General features: G+C 46.7%; 1 protein-coding gene across 1 annotated transcript in view; it reads right to left on the bottom strand.

The window, feature by feature from the left end:
* Positions 1 to 19,411, bottom strand: part of LOC125451783 (cadherin-2-like) — a 164,512-nt gene that overhangs the window by 53,111 nt on the left and 91,990 nt on the right. Inside the window, exons 3-4 of the mRNA XM_059646358.1 lie at positions 14,495 to 14,724; positions 972 to 1,142 (exon numbers count right to left, since the gene is read on the bottom strand). Coding sequence (XP_059502341.1) covers positions 972 to 1,142; positions 14,495 to 14,724 — 401 coding nt within the window. The remainder of the gene's footprint in view (positions 1 to 971; positions 1,143 to 14,494; positions 14,725 to 19,411) is intronic.

The following is a 19,411-nucleotide window of genomic DNA, read 5'->3' as shown; positions in this document are numbered from 1 at the left end:
GACCCTTTGGTCCATCAATTCTGTTCAAGTCCTGCTTCCCAGCACTTGGGTGTTACGAGATAGTCATTACGGAGGGCACACCCCAGCCAGACCAGGCTGGGTCAAAAGGCACACGACTGAACTGAATGCGTTTCCTACAATAATCAATGATAGTCTCATGGTAGCCGACACCACGGCTAGCCTGCTCTAGTCTTGTCTTCTTTGTGTGTTTTTTTGTTTTAAATCTTGTTCGGATGGAATTGGTTGGTTGGGAACGGAAGCGAGGTGCCCCCAGGGGGCTGGGGGCCATGGTGGGGGCGGGTGAGACCCCACCCCAACTGTGCACAGGCTGGGAGCCATCATGAGGGGGGTGAGACCTCCCCCGTGCGGGCTGGGGGCCGTCATGAAGGGGTAAGACAACCCCTCCCCCTCCCCTGTATGGGCTGGAGGCTGTCATGGGTCGGGGGGGGGGGGGGGGGGGGGGGGGGTGGTGAGAGCTCCTCTCCTCTGCAGGCAGGAGGCAAGGCCTCGTGTTTCAAAGCCCACTCTGGTCTGCACACTTGGCCAAGTGTGGTCTGGAGGTGAGGGGCCGACATGGGCCGGGTTGGACCATAAAAGTATACATCTATTTTTTGATTTTTCTTTTTTATCCTTATGCTAGACTTGATTACTCTTTCTATTTTATGCTAAATACTTAAGTATCTGCACTTTAGGTGCCTTGTAACTAAGATGGTACGGTCAGTGGTGAGGTGTAAACGTTTCACTGTACCTGTGGGAGCAGACGTGACAATAAAGCAGATTCTAATTCTAGTTTCATACTTCAGACTCTTGTCGGTTATTTGAATGAATTTAGCTTCCATAAGTGAACTGAAGCAATGTCGCCAGAGTATTAATCTCGGCCTCCACGTCACTGATCCTGTGACACTACCACCACATCCCAGTTTTCTCTGCCTTTCCCCAGTTGAGATGATGGGCTAGAAACAGTCTCTTACCGTGACCAAATCCTGAGGGAAGGGGCCACGAGAATTTTCAGGAACATTGATTGGTGGAATGACCCAGTCTCTCTTCTGACGTTTCAGATGACCCGGGTATTGCGGCTGGAATCGTGGGAAAAAGATGTCCGGAACGTTCTGAGGTAGGACAGCATTTCTCGGCTTCCAGGTCTGTAATTACACAAAAAGAAGTTGAAGTAAACAGCATACTTGAATATGAATGAGTATATCTGATTCTTGTAAACAAACATTTTGGCCTCAGCCCTTCCAGAATAGCTCTCCTTGTGAACAATCCTTTTTTTAAAATACTCATTAACGGGATGAAAGCAGCATTTATTGCCCATCCCTAATTACCCAGAGGGCAGTTCAGAGTCAACCACATTGCTGTGGGTCTGGAGTCATGTAGGCCAGACCAGGTAAGGATGGCAGTTTCCTTCCCTAAAAGGACATCAGTGAACTCAAGTGAACCCCACCACCCAAGACATTTTTCCATCCCCACCCCTGTCTGCTTTCCGGAGAGACCACTCTCTCCGTGACTCCCTTGTTCGCTCCACACTGCCCTCCAACCCCACCACACCCGGCACCTTCCCCTGCAACCGCAGGAAATGCTACACTTGTCCCCACACCTCCTCCCTCACCCCCATCCCAGGCCCCAAGATGACATTCCACATTAAGCAGAGGTTCACCTACACATCTGCCAATGTGGTATACTGCATCCACTGTACCCGGTGCGGCTTTCTCTACATTGGGGAAACCAAGCGGAGGCTTGGGGACCGCTTTGCAGAACACCTCCGCTCAGTTCGCAACAAACAACTGCACCTCCCAGTCGCAAACCATTTCCACTCCCCCTCCCATTCTCTTGATGACATGTCCATCATGGGCCTCCTGCACTGCCACAATGATGCCACCCGAAGGTTGCAGGAACAGCAACTCATATTCCGCCTGGGAACCCTGCAGCCATATGGTATCAATGTGGACTTCACCAGTTTCAAAATCTCCCCTTCCCCCACTGCATCCCTAAACCAGCCCAGTTCATCCCCTCCCCCCACTGCACCACACAACCAGCCCAGCTCTTCCCCCCCACCCACTGCATCCCAAAACCAGTCCAACCTGTCTCTGCCTCCCTAACCGGTTCTTCCTCTCACCCCATCCCTTCCTCCCACCCCCAGCCGCACCCCCAGCTACCTACTAACCTCATCCCACCTCCTTGACCTGTCCGTCTTCCCTGGACTGACCTATCCCCTCCCTACCTCCCCACCTACACCCTCTCCACCTATCTTCTTTGCTCTCCATCTTCGGTCCGCCTCCCCCTCTCTCCCTATTTATTCCAGTTCCCTCCCCCCATCCCCCTCTCTGATGAAGGGTCTAGGCCCGAAACGTCAGCTTTTGTGCTCCTGAGATGCTGCTTGGCCTGCTGTGTTCATCCAGCCTCACATTTTATTATCAGTGAACTCAATGGGTTTTTCCAATCGGCGAAGGATTCACAGTCACCACAAGGTTCTTAATTCCAGATATTTATTGAATTTAAATTCCACCATCAGTCGGGGTAGGAATTGAACCCGGGTCCTCAGAACACGACCTGGGTGTCTGGATTAACAGTCCAGCGATAATACCACTAGGCCATCGCTTCCCCTAATGTATGCTCTGGCAGAATTCTTAAGAACACAACAATGAGGAGTAGGCCATTCGGCCCATTCAGCCTGCTCCACCATTCAGTAAAATAGTTGAAGTCACATCACCACTTACCTGTTCCTGAAATCACAAATCTGTTTAGCTTGGCCTTGAATAAATTCAATGTCCCAACCTCCACTACTTTCTAGGAAAGGGAATTCCAAAGGCTCCTCATCTTAGACGAAGACAGGCACTCCCACCCTGATTTTTAAACATTAATCCCAGATTCCCTCAAGAGCAGGGAGGCATCCTCTCGGCATCTACTGGGTCAAGCCCCCACAGAATTTGGTTTCTCAATACAACTGTCTCTCAGGCTTCTAAACTCCAATGAGTACTGGCCCAGCCTGTCCAATTTCCTCTCCAAAGACAAATCCTTGCTTCAATGGTACAAGGGGTTTGACCAGACCATACCTGGTGGCTCAGTCTTGTTCACATGGGACGTGGGGGTTCCTGGCAACTCCAAACATTCATCACCCATCCCCAATTACCCTTCATTTGAGTATCTTGCTCAAAGCGGTTAAGAGTCAACAACATGGCTGTTGGCCTGAAGTCAAGTGTAGGTCTGACCAGGCAGAGAGTGTGTAGAAGATAGGAAGGAGCTGTTTCTTGCAAAGGGTGGTGAATCAGTGGACTTCACACCCCCTCAGAATGCAGTGGGCGCTGGGGCATTGAATAAGGATGAGACAGATTGTTATTTAGTAACGGGTTAAAGAGTTACAGGGAGCAGGTAGGATAGTGGAGTTGAGGCCGAGATGAGATCAGCCATGATCGTGTTAAATGGCGGAGACAGTTTGATGTGGACTGCTGCTTCTAATTCTGTAGATGTTTGAGAGGCAACCTTATAGACATTTAGGAGGGTAATGAGGGCTATAGACAGATTTAATGGTAGCTGCTTTTTCTCTAGGACGGGGGGGGGGGGGGGCGGGCGAATTTCAAGACCATGAGACACATTTTTAAAGTGAGAGGAGAGATATTTAAAAACGAGAGAGAAATGAGGGGCAACTTTTTTTTTTACATGGAGGGTAGTTTGCGTGTGGAATGAACCTCCTGAGGATGTGGGTACAGTTACAAGACATTTGGACAAGTACATGAATGGGAAAGGACGGGAGGGATATGGGCCGGGAGGGATATGGGCCAGGAGCAGGCAGGTGGGACTAGTTCAGTTCGGGATTATGATCAGTGTGGACAGGTTGGACCGAAGGGTCTGTTTCTGTGCTGTATGACTGGATAACTGAGTGTACCAGATGGGATTCTCTACCAGTCAATGATGGCTCTGTGGTCACTGAAGTAGGCTTTCGATTCCACGTTTCTTTGTAAGTTGAATCGGAATGCCACCAGCTACAATGCTGGGATTTCTTTTAGAGAGTAGTGTTTTTGCCTCGATTACACACAGAGCCCTCAGCATCAAGAAATTTCTCAGAATCTCTCCCCTTCAGCGAGGATAGAATTGATTAAAAAGAACAAGAGAAGTATTTGATTGGAAACAGGATTGATGTTTATTGAGACAATAGAAGGATCTGGGTCGATGCTTTGATCAGACCATCTGTTTTATAGCAATTAAATCCCCAAGACTCTTACAGAAGAGGATTCCAAATGCCTAACCCACATTTCTTCCCGTCAACTCCAAACACAAAACTAGGCTCCAACTTTCAGAGAATGCTCCCCAGCCCGAGACTCCCTAAACAGCACCTCATTCTCAGAGAGAGAATGCAAGAGAGAGAGGACTCTGAAAAGAGAAACAATGAGAAACAGAGCGAATGAGAGTGAGGGAGAGGGAATGAAAAAGAGAGAGAGAGAGAAAAATGGGAACGAAGGAGAACGACAGAGAAAGGGTAAAGAGAGAGAGAGGGACAGAGAGAAAATTACTAGAAATTAGAAATGAAGTGAAAACCTTGCCAATACGCTGAACATTCAGCGCCTATATGACCATCCAATGGCCTTTTATCAGAACTGAATCAATTATTGGAGGCTGAGACTTGAATTGTAATGTTGGTGAGTGAGCATGCAGGATATTTGGTATTAGTTCAGACAGCACATTTCCAATTAAATGTTGACAAATTAGAGGGTTACACACCAGGCATTTATTCTCACCTCCGGAAGCCTCCATTACTCCCGAATGACCCTAGTACCCTTTGTAACAAGCTTTCCGACATTCCGTCCCCGTCAATTCCTCATCCTCTCCATTCATGCCAAATCCTCCAGGGTGCTTCTCAAATCCCAAGCCTTGCTGATCCACAACGAATCCCAATCCATTACCACCTTCATCTTAAAAATTCTCAGCCTCAATTTTAGATCCCTGAATGGCCTCGCCCCTCCCTAGTAATCCTCTAGCCCCACAGTCCTCCAAGCCTGGCATCTTCCTATGCCAATTCTCAAATTCACACACTCCACCTCGCTCTGCCTTCACGGCTAGAAGAGGATTTATTGTCTGGTTTTCTTCTCAAGCTCCATGTTCTAGCTCTAGTCTCCACCACAAGACAAAGCATCGTCCCTCAGGTCTGTGCATGTATGAACACAGGGAATGCTGGTCCCTAAGGCATTGGGAAAGACGAAGATGTCAGGGAAGGTCAAAAGAAACAAAAAAACTCTGCGATTAAATGGACAAAGGGACGATGCTACCAGGCCTAACTGCTTCAGTTCTTGGGGATAAATAAAAGTGCCCAAAACCCCTTGATGATATTAAGTGGCACCCTTACGTTAATGCTGGATGAAGTCATAAATGATTGTTTTCATTTGAATACACATTTGCAGCACAGAAAGACTGAAAAAAAAAACACAATCTGAACAGCTGGAGTGTTTGAAGGCCTCGACCCTCCTACTTCCGAGAGAATATCTTAAGGCTAACATTGGGGCATACGAGAGTTATCAGAAGTGTCATTACAACAATTTTAAAACTTCATCTATTTCCATCAACGAGTTTTTGGCTGGTGAGCCATTGGGCGATATAAAATAAACCACTTGGGCTCTGTCAATGGTCAAGTAAATATCCTGTGCATGGACCATCTGGATTTTATAGAGTGTCAGCACTCCAGTCTTCGCCAGAGAACAAAACCAAACAATTACTGCAGAAACAGGGGACATGGATTTAAAGGGGCAGGAGGGGGCATGAGGAATCTTGTTTTCCTCCCACCCAGAAGGATGGTAGGAATCTGGAACTCATGGCCTCTAAGGGTGGGAGAGACAGAAACGCTCGTCATATTGTAGCAGTATTTAGGCACAAAGTGATACACAAAGTTCTGGAAAATGGCAATGAGCGCCCAGAAATCCCAGCTTTGATTCCCCCAAGGCCCAGCCGGAAATTGGATGTTGGGGTGCAACAGGAGGACTGCATCGAACATGACCATGGCATCCAGGAAGGGGCGAGTTATTGGAGGACACACTGCATGCCAATTTGGCCAAATCGATGAAGGAGTTGTATCGAATTTCAGCCAAGAAACTGGCCATTCTATGCTGGAGTCCACATCTCACACAGAACTCCACCTGCTCAATTAATAATAGTGCCTGGGAGAAAAACACACAGACTCAAAATAAAGTGAGAGAAATGAAGGATGAAATAGGGGGTGAAGTGAAGGCATTATTCTGGTTGAACTTCACTGAGAGAGAAGAAGCAAAGTGCAAAGCCAGGGAACTACAGACAGGCGTTCCTGATGTCAGTCGGTGGGTACCTTGTTGGAAGGGATTTCCATGCATTTGGAAAGGCAGGAACTGATGAAGGATTGTCAGCAACAGCTTTGTGTGTGGGAAATCATGTCTCACCAACTAGATTGAGGTCCCGGAAGAAGGCAGAGTGGTGGATGTTGTCTGCATGGACCGCAGCGAAGTATTTGACAAGGGCCCAGTAAGTGACCTGGAGTAACTGTCTGCAGCCCCATCACAAGAAGTGAACCTGGTTTCATTTCTCAACACGAACCCCCTCTTCTCTGTAGCAATCTCAAGTTTGTCCGTTCTGCATAGGCCCTTAATTAAACACAGTCCATTAGAACGCTCAGGCCTGCTCTGCAATTCAAAGGGAGTTGAAGTAGGAGTGGGGGGGGGGGGGGGGGGGGAGCGGTGCAGTTTTGCTGCATTCGTACAAGGTGCTGGTGAGACACAACTGGGGTACTGTGAGCAGCTCAGCTCCCCCTTATTTAAGGAAAGGTATTGTTTCATTGGAGGCAGTTCAGGAAAATTTCAGTCGGTTGGCAGGAAGGGATCGTCTTCTGAACAAAGGCTAAACAGGTTGTGACCCTACTCACTGGAGTTTAGAATGAGAGGTTATCTTATTGAAATGGACAGGATTAAGGGGCCAGGGCAGGAAAAGTGGACACGAGGAATGTTGGATCAGTTACGATCCTATTGAATGGCGAACAGGCTTGAGGGAATGGCCTAATCCTGTTCCTAACTCTTGATGTTTTTATCTATTTATCCAACGCCCCTTTCAGCAACATGGGCACTAATGCCTCAAGTAGTTCTTGAGAACGCAGATTCCACATTCTAACATCTCCCACATTTTTTCTGACACCCCTAAGGAGCAGTTGTTCCACCTGTCTAAAAACAGACAGACAATGTGTATGCACATATCTTCAGTTCACACCCGCTCCCACCATAGCGGCGGTGTCGGTCTCTACAAGTCCACAGGAGGAGATGGGTTTGAAGAACGGAAGCTGACACAATGTGCAATGGTGCCACCTGACAGCTGCATTTGAATAGCAGCACATGTACAACTCTGAGCAAGCCGACGTTTGCGCAAATGTGGTCCCTTTTGACAGACAGAATGGCCAACAAATATTCACCGTTAATCCCTGCATCGAAAGTCCAACTGATGAAGAAGAATCTTGACCTAGGTACCTTGTACCCAAGATGGTGCTTGTAAACTTATCACTGTGCTCATGTGAGAGTACATGTGACAGTAAAGCTGACTCTAGCATTGAGAAGTGTCACACAATACTAAAGATATTAAAGATTTCACTGGGAAAGCTAGCTGTAGCTAACAAAAAAACATCATGCCTCGATAATCCAGGCTCAACAACTGGCAATAACATTACATTTGCAAGGATGGGAGAAGGTCAAAATTCATGGGAAGGTAGGAAGAGTAGGTGGCCATTCAGCCCCTCAAACCTGCGTCACCATTCAATGAGATCATAGCAGATCCGCGACCCAACTCCATTGACTGTTAAAAACCTACCAACTTCAATTCTTAAAACAAATAGAATTCATTCATGGGATATGGATGTCTATGGCTGGGCCAGCAGGTATTGCCCATCCCTAATTACCCCAAAGGTCGTTAAGAATTAAACACATTGCTGGGGGTCTGAAGGCACCTGCAAGCCAGACAAGGTTGGTAAGCTAGGTGTTTGGACATTGCCAACTTGACAGGTATGTATTGCCCATCTCTAATTGCCCAGAGGGCAGTTCAGAGTCAACAGCATTGCTGTGGGTCTGGAGTCACATGTACACCAGACCAGGTAAGGATGTCATTTTCCCTAAAGGACTCGAGTGAACCAGATGGGTTTTTATGATAAATGACAGTGGTTACATGGTCACCTTTTGATAGATTTCTTTTTTATATATCTGGCTTCTGAAGTTAAATCTCCCCTCTTGCAGTGGTGAGTTTGATTCAAACCCATTGCATTAGCAGAGAGTCACCTTGAAATTCTGCCTTACCATCTCCACTCAACAATTAATTATCGAGCACAAATTGCCAGTCCTGCATTTAAAACCTTTCCATACTTCCACTTGCAAGGAGGCATGGCTCCAATTCTTAGTCTATAATGAACATCTCCCCCCCACCACCCACATACCGCTGGAACCCCCAGTCTGACGCTTCTCAACTGCAACAACTTTTTATTTGTTTACAGTCGAGCCCACGCAGCCTATCGCTCCCATGCTGGCCCTTCAAAGGAATGCTTCATCCCATGACACATCCCCACCTACTCTCTGCATGTCTCCCCCTTTACAGATGATCCCATTCTCACCTGAAAGCTTCATCAGAATTTGCCTCCACCACACACTCGGGCACAGCATTCCAGATTCCAAAATTGCATCTTCAGCCTGAGCAGAGGAAGTGAATTTTCCTTAAATGTGCTGCTTCTGCCAATAACTACAAAGCCTTCTCCCTCTGGTTCTCAATCCTTCCACCACTGGGAATACGATTTCTCTCTATCTACACTGCCCAGGTCTTCCATGAATTTTTAAACCACCTCTATCAAATCTCCTCTCGGCATTTTCTTCCCCATGCAGAACCCTCCCAGGTCTTTCCCTTGACATGGCTGACTTTCCCCAGCCTTCCAATCATTCTCCTGAATGTTTCAGCGCTATCAGTCTGGAAGCATGCCCACAGGGTCTCAAACCAACAACCCTCCAGTTCAGGAGGCAGGAGCACGACCGAGTGAGGTAAAAAAACAGACACACAGACGCACACACACAGAGAGAGAACTGGAGAAATGCTCCCAAGATATGGGCCAGCTCGCAGAATCATCACGGCACAGAAGGGGGGCCATTCGGCCTAGTGAGTCTGCGCCAGCTCTCCAGGGCAGCGATTTAACAGTTCTCCTGATTCCTCCCCAAAATCTGCCAACTCTTCCTGATCTGATAGCCAGCCTGATCCCTTTTGAAAGCCTCGACCATACACTCGGGCAGTGTATTCGAGAACATGGCCACTCACAGGGTGAAGAGAATTTAATTTGTGCTGCTTTTATTCCTTCGTGGCGCGGGGGCCTGGACATACAGGCAGAATGGCTTGTTGCTTCACTCAAATTCCAAAAGCTGTTCCACACAGCGGTCGGTTTGACAGTATCAAGGGTGAAGCATAGAAACTTGAAGCAGGAGTAGGCCATTCGGCCCCTCAGGCCTGCTCCACCATTCAGTGTGATCAACCAACTCAGTGCCCTGGTCCCACTTTCTCCCGATACCCTTCGATCCGTTTAACCAGAAAAAGCTATCTCTACCTTCTTCTTGGAAACACTCTAGTCTGGCCTCAACCACTTTCTGTGACAGAGAATTCCACAGCACAATGACTTCCATTTACGCACAACTGACAATCCCTGCCTTCAAGCAGATTGGATTCGGGAACGTTTGCTCATTCCCCCGCCCCCCCCCCACCCACCCACCCCCCCGACTCCCTCCTTTCACATTAGCACTCAGAGGCTGCCCGTGGTGGTCTCAATCTGCTTCATAAGTGATCAGCCAACTCCACACAATCCTGCCCAGAACTGGAACTCTGCTCGTTGCTATCAACCAGTAATCACCTCAAGTCAGAGACTAATCACATCCAGCATTTGTATAACACCTCTGACGTGCCAAAATATCTATAGGTCCTACATACGAGCGACTCTGACAAACTCTAACAAATGAGCTACATCAGGAGATCAGAGGGCAGGTCACTGTAAGGTGTCAATTTTAAGGAGCACGACTAGACTGTTTCTCTTCTCTTTCATCAAGTGTGGGAGAGCACAAGTGAGCAAGGCAGAGCAAGAGAAAGAGAAGGTTAGCACACGTGCCGGGGAGAAAGGGATTGAGAAGCAAGCAGGGTTTGGGGGGAGGAAGAGTTTGGTGGCGATGTTGGAGATAAGCTGGGGCCTGGGAGTGCAAACGGGGGTAGATTCATGTGGCAATGAGAAACTGATTGGTCTGTGTCAAACAGCTGACAGCGTGGTTCCACGGTAACTGAACAGCTTCTAGGTGTGAGCAGGCTAGCCAGAAGCACAAAGTGTACTCATGCTGTTTAATTTAAAAAAAAATCCTGAAGAATTCCCAGTTTATTTCTCCGCACCCATTGTATACCTTAATCAATAAGTCACACGCCATATCATTCGCGAGCCAATTACACTATGCTTGGTGCACAGAAGGTGGTTGGAAGAGAAATGTTTAGGAGCAACAAGTCATGACAACTTGAAAAGGATCACCTCAGCAAACCCTGGGGACAAGGGCCATTGGGCTGCCTTCCTGATCTTTCCCACCACCCACAGCACCCATGTTTTTTCTCAATTTGTGTCTGTCTTTGTCTGCATGGAGGAGGTGAGAGAGCAGCTATGAGGGACCGGGAGTTTTCACTAGTAGAGTTTATAGATTGACTGTTCATTACTGTTTCTTCTGCAATTAGGAGCTATTTGTTGTAAACTGTAATTCCTATCAAATACATAAACTTGGTGCGTGTTTTTTGTGCACCTGGGTCTAAGGCGTGGGGGGACTTTGTATCTTTGGTTAAAATCCTTATATCTGGTGTTGACTGCAGGAATAGTTGAGAATGACTTCCAGAGTATTACCCCAGTAGGACATAGCAACCCGGGACTCTGAGGCACAGTGACATAAAAACAGTGTGAAAACAAGCCAATTACAGAGGGGCCTGGAGTACATTAAATCATCAAAATGACAACACAACAGTTTTAGTGACTAGATGGTTCTTTTCCCTGAAATTTGTTTCTCATTGCCTTTGCTGCCTATTGCTAATTGCCCCTTGATTGGAGAGCTATTTCAGAGGATAGAGTCATACAGCACAGAGAGACCCCCTTCGGGCCAACCAGTCCATGCCAGTCATGATCCCAAACTAAACCGGCCTCACCTGCCTGTGCTTGGCCCATATCCCTCCAAATATTGCATATTCATGAACTTATCAAAACACCTTTTAAATGGTGTAACTATACCAATATCCACACCTCCTTTAGAAGTTCATTCCACACACAAACCACTGAGTAAAAAGAATTGCTTTTTTAGATCTTTCTCCTTTCAACTCAAAGATATGCCCCTCGTCTTGAAATCCCCTACTGTACAGAAGAGATACTTGCTATTCACCTTATCGATACCCCTCATGATTTTATAACCCTCTATAAAAGGTCACCCCTCAATCCTCCACTGAAAAATGTCCCAGAATATCCAATCTCTCCCTATAACCTCCAGTCCCAGCAACATCCTGGTAAATCTCTTATGAACCCTCTCCACTTAATAGTATCCTTCATATAACAAGGCGACCAGAACTGCGCATAATGCTCCGGAACAGGCCTCACCAACACCCTGTACAACCTCAAGATTAAACCACATTGTTGTCAGCCTGGAGTCACATGTAAACAAGTCCAGGTAATGACGGCAGATTTCCCTCCCTGAAGGACATTTATGAATCCAATGGGTTATATAGTAAGGCGACAATAGTTGAGGTCATTATCACTAGAAATTAGCTTTCAATTTCTGATTTAAGTGAATTTGAATTCCCAACAGGTATCGTGGAGAGAACCCATGTCTCTAGAGCATCAAGCTGTGTCTCTCTGTTGCTATTCTAGTAGCATTAACACTGCACCACAATCTCCATTAGTCATCTAAAAGAAAATGTGATGACAATTCCAACAGAATATGCTTTTACAAATTAAAAAAAATGATTGGTTTGAAGTGTAGGGATTCACTCAACAGTTAAATAGCTGCAAGACAATAGTTTGTGAACAGCACGATAGCTGGGAGTTATTGCTACATGATCTGAAGTGTTTGGGATCTCCAGGAAACAATGCATCAGAACCTCAACACACAGGTAAAGCTGGTGGGGTGACTGGGATCACTGAAGTGACAGAACATGTTACAGGAAGCGTTTTGGGGATTCTACAGAAAAGCTGGTAGGTGCCATGAACACTGAAACTGTTATAAACGAGCATTGTAAGTGGTGGTAACTGGAGACTCACTGACTAAGCAGGGATTTCTGATTCACTTGGATACTTTTCTCATCAATCTGCTGGTGTTGCACATCTCTGGGACAAAGTGAACCGAGCGTCCTGACTCAGAGGAGGGGGCACTGCCACTGCACCACAACAGCCTTGATATTATTTGGCAGGTCTGGACCAGGTGGGTGTGAACCTGGGCCTCCTAGCTCAGAGGCAAGGACAAGCGGTGGTGGGACCAACTCTAACCAGCTTCACCAGAGCAAGGGCTGGGACCAATGTTCTTCAGGGGGTGGGGGAGGTGGGGTGAGTTCAACTAGCGCGGGGCTCATTTGGCACAGGGACAAGGGCCATGGCTAATGAGACAAAGCACATAAATCAAACAACAGAGCAATCAAATCAATTAATCACTTGGCTAGTAGCTTATAAACGACTAGTCGATGAAACTTTCCAGAACTAGGAAGCAAGTAAGTGATTGTGAGAGAGCACGCGCGCGCGAGAGAGAGAGCGCGCGTGCGAGAGTCACCGTTTTACCGACTGAGGGTACGGACTGGGCGTGGTGGCACAGGCACGTTGACGCAATAAAAACAGTTAACTGTCAATCTCAATTCTCGGACAAGGCGGGTAGGTTTTGAATGGTTAGGCCATTGTCATGGAGATGCAGCAAGTTTGGCCATCTCCACGACCCCCTTCTCTTTGCAAGGCGTTTATAAAAATTGCTTTTGTCTCCATTAAACAGGGTCCTGAGTATTTATCTATGTAGCTTTTAGCACATTGCATTAGATGGGATTCTGCTGCTGGAAGGCATCCATTCAAGAGCTCCATTCAACACTTATTTTACTTTAGCTCACTGCCTGAGGCTCCCTCCCCAGCCTGTGGGAAAGTTGCTGTCTAATATCCCTCCAAATCTCTGCTAAATATTTTCCAAACTTTGATCAAAACATCCTGGAATTGTCACAACCACCATGCTAAACTAATAAAAACTTAAAGAACTGCGGACGCTGGAAAAACAGGAGCAACAAGAGAAGTTGCTGGGAAGATTTTGCAGATCTGTGGAGGCAGAGCAGAGTAAACGTTTCAGGTCCATCGACCCAACTTCAGAAAGCCCACAATGTCCTTAGGGAGGAAATTCCAGGGTTCTGACCCAGCGGCAGTAAAGGAACGGCGATATATTTCCAAGTCAGGATGGTGAGTGATTTGGAGGGGAACTTGCAGGGGGTGGTGTTCCCATGTATCTGCTGCCCTTGTCCTTCTCGATGGAAGTGGGTCATGGGTTTGGAAGGTGCTGCCTGAGGATCTTTGGTGAATTTCTGCAGCGCATCTTGTAGATGGTACACACTGCTGTGGCTGTGTGTCGGTGGTGAGAAGAGGGAATGTTAGCAGTAGTGCATGAGGACATTGGTCAAGGGTCACACTACAGCAACATGAAATATTTGGGGGGGGGGTGTGGTCGAGACTGTGAGCTTCTTGTTTTAGGAGTTTGAAAGCAATCAATGGGATAAGTAGAGAGACATATTGTCTACTGGCAGGGAACATATCCTTGAATTCACAGTCACATCTACAGAAGAGAAATTAGGATAAACTTCTTCATGCAAAGACTCGAAAGCCACATGAACCTCTTCCCCCCCACCCCGATGAATAATTCACCTGCCATCTCTATCCAAGGCAAGGCCAGTGTGCATTAATCAGGAGGTTTTTTTTTGAAAAAGGGCATTAAATGAAATGGAACCAAGATTGCATTTGGAGGCAGAAGGGCAGCAATTGGCTCGAGGGTCTCAGATTAACCTTTATCCTGAGTGACAGGTTGCTGGAATATGGCAGATCAGACTGAAGGGGCTTGACAGAATAAATGCTCAGAGGATGTTTTCCCTCGTGAGAGGCTCTAGGACCAGAACGTACAGTCTCAGAATAAAGGGGCACCAATTTCAGACTGAGATGAGAAGGAATTTCTTCTCTCACAGGGTTGTGTGTCTTTGGAAGTCCTTGTGTATGTTTAAGGCCAAGATAGACAGATTCTTGATCAGTTGGGAAAGTCAAGGGAAAGGGTAGCAGGAAGTGAGGAATGTTGTATCAGCCATCACACGATTGAATGGTGGTGCAGGTTCAAGGGGCTGAATGGCCTACGCCTATTTCCTGTGGACTTAAATGTCAGGAAGAGAAGGAATTGAAGCTGGAAAAGAGACTTTAGTGCCCGTGCATGTGGCATTGTTGCCGTTCAGTGTAATGAGGAGGTACCTGCTGTCCTTTCTGCCTGGTGCTTCCTTCTGGTTTCACGGTCAATTTGACAACAGTATGCCATTGTTCAGGGCTCTCCATTCTCCGGGCCGTGACCACGAACTTCAGCTGTTTCCCAGAGAGGTGAATGTTTTCAGTTGCATACACCACACCATCACGCTGGACCCTGAAACTCCGGTTATTCGTTTCAAACTGTACCGCCAAACCTTGGAAACAGTCATCAAAGCCAACTGCAAAAGAACAGAACACTTTAGGATGTGCACAGATTACTACAGACCTTTACTGACCGGCGGGCTCTGCAAAGCGATGCTTACAGAGCCCCGGGGAACAGCCAGGGGCAGGTGAGGCTCTACATTCAGCACATTGGGAGGTCATTCAGTCCATCAAACCTTTTCTTTGAAAAAGCATATAAAGCCTCTCTTCGCTAAAATGTTCCATACCAGGAACTTTCCTCGTGAATCTCCTCTGCACTCCCTGCTCTGTACAATCTCAGCATTACAGAGTAATACAGCGTGGAAACAGGCCCTTCAGCCCAAACTGGTCCATGCTGACCACTCAGCTGGTTCCAATCATCTGCATCTGGTCTATATCCCTCTAAACCCTTCCCTATCCATGTACCAATTAAAACGTTTTTATATGTTGCCTGCCTCAACCACTCTCTTTGGCAGCCCATTCCACCACTCTCTGCGTGAAGCTGTCGTCCCTCAGGTCCTTAAATATTTCCATCTCACCTTACACTTGTGCCCTCTAGTTTTCAGTTCCCCATCCCGGGGAAAAAAGACTATATGCATTCATCGTATCTACGCCCCTCGTGCCTTTATACACCTCAATACCACGAGTATCAGCTAAACTGTTCTAGTCTTATCTCCTGTTAACACTGCTGACATTTGATATCCATCCCTAATTACCTTTTGAGTTGAGTGGCTCGCTAGAGCCCATTTCAGAACAATTATGAGTCAGCCCAATTGTGGGGGTCTGGAGGCACATGTAGGCCAGACCAGGTTAAGATGGCAAATTTCCTATCTCAAAAGGACACTAATGAATGAAATGGGTTTTTTAATGACAAAAAAAATCCCACGTGTACTTGTATGAAACAATAGGTCTCATTAGAAGAAAGATACTGAGAAGGAAATGTGCCAGAGTCTCGGGTTAATACTCTGGGATAGGTCCTACCAAGGGCACTAGTGAAATTTAAAGTCAATTAGTTGGTAAAAATCCACAATTGGAAGTTTAGTCTCAGGGATGGTGACCGTGAGGCTGTCGTTGCTCATCAACTGGCTCACTAATGCTTTTGCCTCAAGGAAATCTGCCATCCTTAACTGGTCTGGCCTACATGTGACTCCAGACCCACAGCTACGTGATTCATTCTGAGCTGCCCTCTGAAATGGCTCAGAAAGCCACTCAGTCCAAGGACAAATTGTTTTTTTTTGTGACAAGGTCAGTATTTGCCCAATTTTCAACAAATTGTCAGCCCTCACGCTGTCATACACTGACGGTTGGTCAAATGTGGAAAGGCAACTTTGTAAGGGCCAAACCGTTATCTTTCCCTTGGGTTCCCGAAGACTTATTTTGTCAATTCTCCAACCGCTGGCTGCAGCCTCAGCTCTCAGGCACTGGGCATTCAGTCCATCGAGTCTGTTCTCCATTTCAGGCTGATCTTAAAAAATAGTTGACAAGATCCAACAATCTAGAACTCTCACCTTAACCCTTCTCTTCTACCTCCCTCTCCTTTCTAAAATCTCTGCTTAGATCCTTCCTCTGTTGGAACATTGCCCGAAAATATCCTCATGTCACTCGGCCAAACTCGTTTATTTGTCCACACCCCAGTAAAGAACCTTGGAGACATTTGCAACTTAAAATAACAAAAGCGTTTCTGCTGCACTTTCAAATGCTTTACAGCCAATGAGGTACTGTAATTCTAGTCACTGCTGTAACATAAGGAAGTTAATGACGCTATAGTCATTACTAGGATACAATTCCGTCTATATCCTGGCCCAGTGACATCAGTCAATTCACCAGTTAGCATTGGTTTCTCTGCCAAATGCTCCTCCTCTTCAAAATCTTGTCAAGCATGCATTTTGCCACACTATCACAATCCTTTCTGAACACCAGGCACCAGTTTGCGCCAGTAGTCATGCAAATGGGGTTAGCACTGCTGCCTCTCAGCACCAGGGGCCCAGGTTCGATTCCACCCTCAGGTGACTGTCTGTGCGGAGTTGGCACATTCTCCCCGTGTCTGCACGGGTTTGCTCCGGGTGCTCCGGTTTCCTCCCACTGTCCGAAGATGTGCAGATTAGGGTGGATTGGTCATGCTAAATTACCCACAGTGCTCAGGGGTGTGCAGGTTAGCCATAGGAATTACGGGATTAGACAGTGGGATGGTCTTAAGAGGGCGAGTACAGGCTTGAGGGGCTGAATAGCCTCTTTCCACCCTGTAGGAATTCTACTCTGTCCAAATGTGCACTTTACAAACTGACAGCCACTCAGAACTGTTACAATCTTGAAGGCATCAAAGTAGAACCAGTCCTCGTCATCAGATGACAATCCACCTACACTGCCCTTGATCAAAGTCACAAGTAGGTGTCAGTGGCAGGAACAGTGGACAGAATTTATTCATTCACAGGCTGAGACCAACTGAAGCAATACCGCCTCTGAAGTCAGCTGATGCTCAGTGTTCAAATCCCACTCAAGCGCGAGCTCCGGGAAGTTCACAATTTTCTAATTTATTCCTACGATCTTGTAATGCTGGACTTTTCATTTCTTTATTTTTCTAAATCCTTTTCCCCACTAAGAATTTGTGCTGAAAAATCTGCACTTAGGTATCTTTGTAACCAAAATGACGACTTGTGAACTTTTCACTGTACTCATGTGCGTGTGGCAATAAAGCTCGTTCTAATTCTGAGGTGCCAAGGGGCGACCCTTCCCAGCAGGTTCTGGATGAAAACACCCCCCCTAGCCTTGCAGAATTTGCCACAGAAGAGCAGGAGACCGGGTTAATACGTAGCTCCCAAACAACAACTATAACCAAATGATCTGGCTGTAAACAGGTAGTGGGAAATTGCTGTGTGTGTAAACTGACTGCTGCGTGTCCTGCACTAAAACAGCGGGAGCCTGGTTAGATAAAAGTCAAACACATCAGCTAGGGTGTAATGTACGGGCACGGATGAATGATTGGCTATCCGAGATGGAACAAAGAACAGGAAGAAACGGGTTATTGTCATTTTGGCAAGACGAGTGACTATGACTCTACTGATCCTTGAGCTGCTCTTAGAGTCGTAGAGTAATACAGCATGGAATCAGGCTCTTTGGACCAAACTGGTCCATGCTGACCACCCAGCTGGTTCCAATTGCCTGAATTTGGTCCCTATCCCTCTAAACTCTTCTCATCCATGAACCCCATTTCTGAAGAAGGGTCTAGGCCCGAAATGTCAAGCCTCCCTGCTCCTCTGATGCTGCTTGGCCTGCTGTGTTCATCTAGCTCTACACCTTGCTATCTCAGATTCTCCAGCATCTGCGGTTCCTACTATCTCATCCATGTACCTTTCCTTTGCACAGAATACTTGAGTCATATAATCATACAGCACAGAAACTGGCCCTTCAGCCCAACTCATTCATGCTGATCAACTAGTCCAAATTTCCTGCGATTGGCCCATTTTGGTTTATTCATTCATGAGACGAAGGCATCATTGGCCAAACCAGCATTTATTGCCCATCCCTAATTGCCCAGAGGGCAGTTCCAAGTCAACCACATTGCTGAAAGTCTGGAGTCACATGTTGGCCAGACAGGGAAGGATGTCAGTTTCCTTCCCTAAAAGAGTTTACTAAACCAGATGGGTCTTTTCCTGACAACTGACAATAGATTTATGGTCATCATTGGACTCCTAATTCCAGATTTTTATTTAATTCAAGTTCTATGATCTGCCATGATAGGATTTGAACCCAGGAGCCCAGAACATGACCTGGGTCTCTGGATTAACAGTTCAGTGATAATATCTCTAGGCCATTGCTCCCACTCTAGGCCTTTTCTATTCATGTACCTCTCCAAATACCTTTAAAAAGTTGTAATCTCAGCTGTTCACAAACATATTTGATTTTGATTTTACTGTCACATGTACCAAAATACAGTGACAAGCTTTGTTTATGAGTGGTACAGGCAGATCACAGCTAGCAAAGGATGTACAGATCAAAAAGACTTAGAGACATACAGGTTACATTGCAGATTACATTAATGATATCCATAATTTGGACGTGAGGACCAGAAGCCATTTGGCCCTTTGAGCCTGCTCCCCCATTCAATATGAACGCGGCTGATCATCCAACCCCAGTCCCCTGTTCCTACTTTCTCCCCAGAGCTACTTGGGGCTGAAGAGATCCAAGGGTATATTGTCAGGAAGGTGTAAAACAGCTTCAGGAGGGTTTGGACAGGATGTGAGTGAGCAAGCAAGTATGTGGCAGATGGAATAGAATGTGGGGAAAATGTGAGGTTATCCACATTGGTATGAAGAATTGAAGTATAGAACATCACTTACATAGTCAGAGGTTGGAAAGTGTAGATGAAGGGACCAAGGCGATCTGTGTAAGGTAGTGTACAGGTGCAGCATGTTATCGGGAAGGCTAATGGAATGTTTGCCTCTATTGCCAGAGGATTTGAGTACAGGAGCAGTAAAGTCTTGCTTCTCTTCTAAAAGGAGCTTGGTTAGACCTAAAGATAACAAGATGTGGAGCTGGATGAACACAGCACGCCAGGCAGCTTCAGAAGAAGGATCCAGACCCAAAACATCAGCCTTCCTGCTCCTCTGATCCTGCCATGTTCATCCAGTTCCACATCTTGTTATCTCAGATTCTCCAGCATCGGCAGTTCCTGCTACCTCTCTTGGTTAGACCCACACCTGGTGTACTGTGTGCAGGTTTGGTCTC

The sequence above is a fragment of the Stegostoma tigrinum genome, chromosome 5 (assembly GCF_030684315.1).
Source record: "Stegostoma tigrinum isolate sSteTig4 chromosome 5, sSteTig4.hap1, whole genome shotgun sequence".
Lineage (NCBI taxonomy): Eukaryota > Metazoa > Chordata > Chondrichthyes > Orectolobiformes > Stegostomatidae > Stegostoma > Stegostoma tigrinum.
Note: the sequence above shows the minus strand (reverse complement) of the source record. Positions and strands in the feature narration are given on the sequence as shown.